The sequence below is a fragment of the Borostomias antarcticus genome, assembly GCF_949987555.1.
Source record: "Borostomias antarcticus genome assembly, chromosome: 17".
Classification (NCBI taxonomy): Eukaryota; Metazoa; Chordata; class Actinopteri; order Stomiiformes; family Stomiidae; genus Borostomias; species Borostomias antarcticus.
In genome coordinates this window covers 2,477,406-2,484,905 of record NC_140250.1, presented here as the reverse complement: position 1 = coordinate 2,484,905, position 7,500 = coordinate 2,477,406, and the positions used below count along the sequence as shown (strand labels likewise).

At 50.4% G+C, this 7,500-nt stretch overlaps 2 protein-coding genes across 3 annotated transcripts in view; one reads left to right on the top strand and one right to left on the bottom strand.

Moving 5' to 3' along the window:
• dctn1a (dynactin 1a) overlaps window positions 1–1,593 on the top strand; it is a 22,016-nt gene extending 20,423 nt beyond the window's left edge. For both annotated transcript variants that reach the window (XM_084452278.1, XM_084452277.1), the window contains 4 exons: window positions 1–172; window positions 261–334; window positions 838–927; window positions 1,047–1,593. The exon at window positions 1–172 is cut by the window's left edge and continues 27 nt beyond it. In XM_084452278.1, the coding sequence (XP_084308404.1) occupies window positions 1–172; window positions 261–334; window positions 838–927; window positions 1,047–1,184 (474 nt within the window). In that variant the 3' untranslated portion in view covers window positions 1,185–1,593. The remainder of the gene's footprint in view (window positions 173–260; window positions 335–837; window positions 928–1,046) is intronic.
• Window positions 1,594–2,310: 717 nt separating this feature from the next.
• fam113 (family with sequence similarity 113) overlaps window positions 2,311–7,500 on the bottom strand; it is a gene marked incomplete at both ends in the record, with an annotated part of 5,549 nt that continues 359 nt past the window's right edge. The window contains 10 exons of the mRNA XM_084451594.1: window positions 2,311–2,498; window positions 2,803–3,045; window positions 3,370–3,495; window positions 3,753–3,806; window positions 4,250–4,303; window positions 4,876–4,984; window positions 5,359–5,496; window positions 5,671–5,821; window positions 6,723–6,955; window positions 7,405–7,484. Of these exons, the coding sequence (XP_084307720.1) occupies window positions 2,311–2,498; window positions 2,803–3,045; window positions 3,370–3,495; window positions 3,753–3,806; window positions 4,250–4,303; window positions 4,876–4,984; window positions 5,359–5,496; window positions 5,671–5,821; window positions 6,723–6,955; window positions 7,405–7,484 (1,376 nt within the window). The remainder of the gene's footprint in view (window positions 2,499–2,802; window positions 3,046–3,369; window positions 3,496–3,752; window positions 3,807–4,249; window positions 4,304–4,875; window positions 4,985–5,358; window positions 5,497–5,670; window positions 5,822–6,722; window positions 6,956–7,404; window positions 7,485–7,500) is intronic.

Below are 7,500 nucleotides of genomic sequence, written 5' to 3'. Positions count from 1 at the left end.
TCCCTGCCCCCCCTCCACGTCCCCCGCCTGCCCAAGGCGGGGCCCGCCCCCTCCCTCTCCCTTCCCGACGGGCTGGACGGCGCCCTCTACAGGAAGACGGACCAGCTGCTGGGCACCCTGCTCAAGATCAGCGCCGGGGTTAAAGTGGTGGACATCACCGGCAAGACAACTGGTTAGTGTGTGTGTGTGTGTGTGTGTGTGTGTGTGTGTACTTTAAACGCTGTTGATCTTCATCGGCTCCTCCTCCTCCCCTCCTCCAGCCAGCGCCGGCGCCCAGCTCCTGGAGCAGACGGCGCGTCTGCAGAGCCTGAGCGACGCCCTGGACAAGCTGAAGGTGAGCGTGGCCGAGACCCCCAGCCCCCCTTTCCCTCTCACCGGCGTTCACCACGACAACTTCCACTTCATTTCAAACCTTTATTTACACTCGTGAAGCACTGAGGTTTCCCTCGTTTACAGCGATGACGAGTTCACACCGACACAAATCAACAAAACAAATGCAATGTACAATAATAATAATAATAATAATATAAAAAACAGTTACAGGTTGAAGTACATAGGTCTAGAGCCATTTAAACTGTGTGACTGAAGGAAGGACCTCAAGTTTTAAGGTCTGTTGTAAGGTATTCCTAGTATGAGGAGTGTCGTGGAAAAAAGCAGCCCTTCCAAGTTCCACGCTGGAGGAACCCTGAGAACAAGCCGGTCAACCGCTCTGTTGATACGTCTGCTCCGTGCACCGTCAGTAGGACTGCAGTGTGTGGATGTTACAAAATTCTCTCTCCCCCTCCCTTCTCGTCCTCCCTCCCTCCTTTCTCCTCCCCCCTCCCTTCTCTCTCTCAGGGTGAGGTAGCAGAGCATTTGGTCTCCCAGCAGACTGGAGCCAAGGCCATATCTGACTTCGCCACCTTCCCCGTCACCTCATTCGTCAAGGTAAGACACACACACACACACACATACACCTCACGCCTCTGCACGTGGACGGCTCGGAGACGTGTACCCTTCCTCACGCCAAACGCGTGATCCTAAATAACCCCTCCCTCCCCCCCCAGGCGACGGAGGAGAAGCAGGGGGGCACGGTGCTGGCGGGGCGCGTCTCCATCCCCTGCCCCCACGGCCAGGAGCAGGTCCACCGTCTCGTCCTATCACAGCAGCAGCTGCAACGGGTCCACTGCCTCCTCGCACCCTGAGAACCCGCCCCCCACACCGCCTATTGGCCGACATCCTTGATTGACAGCGGGCTCTTCCGATGAAGCACAGCAAAGTCACAAGATTTTTTTTCTTCACGTTTTCACCATTCCAATCCATTTCCTATTCATAATCGCTCAGGAAATGTGAATATTTTTGTCTCGGCAACAGTACCTGGCCAACGATTTTTATCATAACTCGATGCCAAAGAGGCGCACAGGTGGTCTCGTTTAGGTTTTAAACCTCACTGTAATCCAACTGTATAATTCACAATGTTTTCTGACTGTTTCACCAACCGTTTCTGCGTATGAGTTCCCTTCTGAATGTTTTCATTAATCAATGGAATGTTCTGTTGAATGTTTTCATTAATGGATAGTTGGCACAAGATGGATCTTATTGCACTTAACTGAATAAACTTAAGGAAATGCTTATTGTGGTCATTTTTATATACTGTGGTGATTGTATGTAATCCACGTGTACAAGCAAACATGACCAAGGTAATAGCACAAATAAAACGTTTATCACAACTGCTATGCATAAAAACTGTCAATGACACAAATCCATTTGACTGAGGTAAGGCTATCGGCCATTGTTTTTCTACAGCCACAAGGTTTTAGTTTTTCTTCACTTGGGACAAAGTGTGTACTTGAGATAGTGACCACAAACTGCACCTCACGTATCAACCTCCTGAACCCCACCGATACTAAAATACAAGAACATTTCCTGCTTTACTCTGACTACATAATATAGTATGCTTTAAGTGACATCGAGTGTTTATGTATTACATGAATATGAACGTATACAGGGCATGTTAATATTTAAAAAAGCTGTTTTTCCAAGAAAGACAGAACACTAAGTTTATTTTAATTCACTTAAAGTTTATTATACATGCACAACAATTATGAAATTAAAATTTCCAAAATTTACCATCACAACTTCAAAACTTGAAAAAGGTAAAATAAAACACTAAAAAAATCGGGACTTAGGGATGGGCGGGTTAGGCAAGGAACTAGGAAAGAGCAGCGTGAGCAATGAAATGGAACCGCTCCACAATAAGGAACCAACGCAAGAACAGGTCTGTTAGGCCGTGAAATGGAACCAGGCCGCACAGAGAAGGCTGTGCAGGGGTCAGTATCGGGGGTAGGGGTGATACTGGCGCCCGCTGTTGTGGTGGTGGTGATGGGGTCTCTGGTGGTTGTAGGTGGCGAAGGCCTTCCAGGCGTTCCTGTTCCTCATCACGTATTGGTTCACGGGCCGCGGCGGGGAGCGCGGGGCGTCGTGATAGGCCGCCTGGCCAGGGTGGTACACGCCCATACCTGGAGGGGGGGAGGGAGAGGTTAAGAAGAGGGGGTGGAAAGAGGGAGGGAGGGTGTGTGTGTGTGTATATAGTATGTATACTCATATATACAGTATGTATACTCATATACACAGTATGTATACTTATACACAGTATGTATACACAGTACACAAACACACAAACGCAGAGCCCTTCTCGCACCGTGGTTAGATCTAGGCTGTGTCATGTTTTCATGGAACAGCGCGTACTAAACGGCATGTAGCACGTTAGTACGCAGTATATACTGGGCAGTATGTAGTATGGAGATTGGCACACGGCCCTACTCTTTCTGTGTCCTTCCCTGCGCGTCCGTCTGTGGGAAGGCGTGTCTCTGTCGGCGCCGGACGCCCCGGACGCCGCCCCCCCCCTGTGGCCCCCCTGCTGCCTGCAGGCCTCCTCGAAGCTGAAGTAGCCGATGGTGGGGGGGAGGTCGTCGGCGTAGACGTTGCGCTCTGCCTCCGGAGGCCAGTACAGCCTGGTGGGCGGAGCTTGTGGCCAGAGGGCGGGGCCTCTGGCTTCCTGGGTCACTGGAGAGAGAGAGAGAGAGAGGTGATGGGAGGGGCCAACGGACACCTCCTCAGGGAGACGCCCCAGCAGGACCCCCAGGGTGGAGTGGTGGGTGAGAACCAGGCTTCTCTCGGGTCGGTGGGGTGACACTGAAACAACGCCACCGCGTGAAAAAGACACCACTCCTCTAACGGTGGAAAAGAGTGGCGGCGCAGTGCGTCACAGTGACCCCTGGTGGTAATCCGGCTGCGGTGCAGTGCAGGTGGGAGGAGAGGAGAGGGTGAAGTCCTGAGGTGATAAAAGAAGGGAGGTTAAAATCTCGTCAGGGAGGCGGTTCCCTTTACCCCTCGTGCGCATCACCGCCGGGTTCCTTCCGTGTTCCGGGCCTCCGTGGCGACCCCATAGGGAGGGCGGCGGCCTGTACTCGCCCAGGATGGACTGCTGGGGGAGGAGCCAGCCACGTGGCGGCGCTGGGAGGAACAGTCGCCGCGGCGACGGGAGTGAATGTCAACCTCCAGGGTCGTGGGGGTTAAAGGGGCAGTGCGCTATTTTGGACAACAGGCTTGCATGACACGGTAGAACGAACCCCTATAAAACACTGCATCACTTAATAAGGTCATATGAGGGCGTGATTATTGGGACGTAGACTACTGTTGGAGGTCTCTTGTGAGCTGAGGGGTCTTCGAGACGGTCTGTGTGAACAGCAGAGTGGAGGAGATCAACTCACCAGTGCTCTTGGCAAAGCTCTCGTACACCAGCTGTCCTGCAAGGTCAATTTTCTCTAGAGGAGAGGAACACAGACGCCAGCAGTTTAATTTGCACTCTTCGGCATTCGCAACCAATAGTCCTGCTGAAGTCAGGCGGTCACATACTGTTTTACATCGATCTTCAGCCTCCATTCTTCCAAGCTAAAAAAGGCCTGCACCCGCCCAACACGGTTTGATTGGCTAAAAATGTTAACAATTTCCAAGCTGCACCGCCCAATGCGATGTGATTGGCTACAAACTTTAACAAATTCATGCCCATGGTGCGGACGAGTCTGTCAGACCAACAGAGACATAAAACTGTAATCCCAATGTCTCGCCAGCCCCCCTCTGGGGCAAGACGAAAAGGTCATATGAGGGCGTGATTATTGGGACGTAGACTACTGTTGGAGGTCTCTTGTGAGCTGAGGGGTCTTCGAGACGGTCTGTGTGAACAGCAGAGTGGAGGAGATCAACTCACCAGTGCTCTTGGCAAAGCTCTCGTACACCAGCTGTCCTGCAAAGTCAATTTTCTCTAGAGGAGAGGAACACAGACGCCAGCAGTGACGGTGGTGAGTGTTAAGTGTGTGTGTGTGTGTGTGTGTGTGTGTGTGTGTGTGTGTGGTACTGACAGTGATAAGTGTGTGTGTGTGTGTGTGTTTTTTACTGATAGTGGAGTGTGTGTGTGTGTGTGTATGGTACTAACTGACAGTGGAGTGTGTGTGGTACTAACCAACAGTGGGATGTTTGTGTGTGTGTGTGTGTGTGATACTAACTGACAGTGATGTGTGTGTGGTACTAACTGACAGTGTTGTGTGTGGTACTAACTGACAGTGTTGTGTGTGTGTGTGTGTGATACTAACTGACAGTGATGTGTGTGTGTGATACTAACTGACAGTGATGTGAGTGTGTGGTACTAACTGACAGTGTTGTGTGTGTGTGTGGTACTAACTGACAGTGTTGTGTGTGTGTGTGTGTGTGTGTGTGGTACTAGCTGACAGTGTTGTGTGTGTGTGTGTGTGGTACTAACTGACAGTGATGTGTGTGTGTGTGTGTGGTACTAACTGACAGTGTTGTGTTGTGTGTGTGTGTGTGTGTGGTACTAACCGGCGTTGATGACGGGGCAGGGCATGTTCACCCCCCAGGCCGCGGCTGCGTGCTGCAGCAGTAGAGAGGTGATTCGTCGGTGGGCCACCGCGTTCCAGTGAATCCCGTCCTGATTGGTCCACCAAGCACACAGGAAAAAAAAACACGAAATCAAACAACCTGCATGAAATCAATGAATATATACATATATATACACTGCTCAAAGAAATTAATGGAACGCCATCATCAATCATCAGCAAAAAAACAAAAAAACAGTTCACCCAAGGGCCCAAAGAAATTAGTTGTAAAAAATGATTCCCTGACGTCTCTCAATGAGACAACGGAGCAAGCTCCTGGAAAATGTTAAAGTCTATTGGCTAAGAACATTTACAGAGCAATAAACATGGGCTAAATACTTCATTAGAGACATGACTACCAGTAGAGTAGATAAATAGTTAAGAGACGTTGCCTACATGGTACACATATACATATTTATCACAACACCTTGGTGCGATGATGCAGGCTGTAGCGGAATTGGTAGTGAAGGTCCAGGATGTCCAGCCCGTAAGCGTTCGCCAGTCTGGCCGCGTAGAAGTTGGCCTCGATGACGTCGTAGCGCATCGTGTCAGACAAGTGAGCTATCTGGGAAGACATAATGGCGGATCGGCCAATCAAGCCATCGGATTTCTGATTTTGAATCTCGAATTAAAAGCTCCACGACTCCGAACGAGGCCCCTGACCTTGCCTGGAGTGCAACAAGGGAGGTACCTTGTTTGCGTTGTCAATAAAGTTTTGTGAATTTGAACTCCGGCCTACCTCCGGAACCAGGAAGCCGCCGATGATCTTCATGCCCAGAGGCATGGTGACGTTCCACACCACCAGGCAGCCCTGGTCCAGGACGCTGCTCAGCTGCTCGAAGAACCGGTGAAGGTTCTCCCTGTACTCCAGCACCCACTGAGGGCCGTACCTGCGCGCGCGCGCACACACACACACACACACGCACACACACGCACGCACACACGCACACACACACACGCACGCACACACACGCACACACACGCACACACGCGCACACACGCGCACACACGCGCACACACACACGCACAAACACACGCGCACACACACCTCAGATTCAATCTAACTGGCTCTCTCTGACACCCACAGAGGACAAAGGAGTGTTTGTGCATGCGTTCAATTGTGGGAGACAGTGCCTGTGTGTACGACTGTGTGTGAATCAGCATCAGAATATGTTTATTGCCATTGTACTTTTACACACATAGGACTTTCCTCAGACACTTGTGGTGCAGTCATATGTGTGTGTGTGTATCGATGCGTGTGTATTAGGGCTGCACAATTAATCGTGAATTAATCAAAATCGCGATTATGACCTCCGCGATTAACTAATCGCAAAAGGCCGCAATTAATGTGATTAATAATTTTGCTTTGAATTGAGTGTGCTAGGACACGGACGAATCACAGGCGCTTATGCTGTCTGACCAATCACATGCGTTCCCGCTGAGTGCGCTGTGTGCAGCAATTTCACTGAGAAGACAGATAGCAGCAGGTCAGGACCAGTGTCACAAGAGTACCCGCAGCCGTGAGTAGTGAGAAAATGAGTGAAAACGAGGTCAGTGAGTTAGTAGCAAGAAAGGGATCAACGTCTTGTGATTTGGGAGCATTTTGGTTATTATATATTAATATTATATATTAAATAATAATCGCAATTATTAATCGCAATTACCATTTTGAAGCAAATAATCGCAATTATTATGTTTTGTCATAATCGTGCAGCCCTAGTGTGTACTGTATGTATGTATGTATGTGTGTGTGTGTGTGTGTGTGTGTGTGTGTGGAACCACCCCCCTCACCTGGAGATGTCCCAAACGCAGGAGTTGATCACGACCACGTCGGGTTTGAGGCCGGCCCTGAAGTCCTCCAGGACGCTTCTCATGTAGCGCGAGTAGACCCTGGTCAGGAAGTAGAATCGGACCAGGTGGTTGTCGGAGCGGAACTGACGCACCTCCCGGTACTCCGTCCCGTTGGTCATGTGCTCCCTGCACCCCCCCTCCACCAGGCAGTCCTGCTCGAAGCTCATCTCCCCCTTGTGGGGGAACAAACAAACAAACAAACAACAAAAACAGAAAGACACACAGAGAAGTGGGGGACAGATACCACAAAAGAGACAGGCACTGGGACAAACGTGGGTCATGTGATGTCATGGGAACCAAGGCATTTTGGATATACATGCAAACACCAACATGTATTGAGTTGAGGCACTGATGAATGACAGTTAATGTAGATGGGTTTGACTTCTGGTCTGACTTCCCTATAAAACATCCAATATTCAACATTCAGGCGCTGTTCATGTTGAGGGTCACTGGCGAGGTAACCCTAGACGATGGTTACCATGGTCCTGAGCTGGGACTGGGTGAGGTATTTCTAGACGATGTTTACCTTGGTCCTGAGCTGGGACTGGGTGAGGTATTTCTAGACGATGTTTACCTTGGTCCTGAGCTGGGACTGGGTGAGGTATTTCTAGACGATGTTTACCTTGGTCCTGAGCTGGGACTGGGTGAGGTATTTCTCCTCCTGCAGCAGGAGGACCAGGTCCTTGTAAACTGCCCGTTGGACTGCGGAGAACAAAGC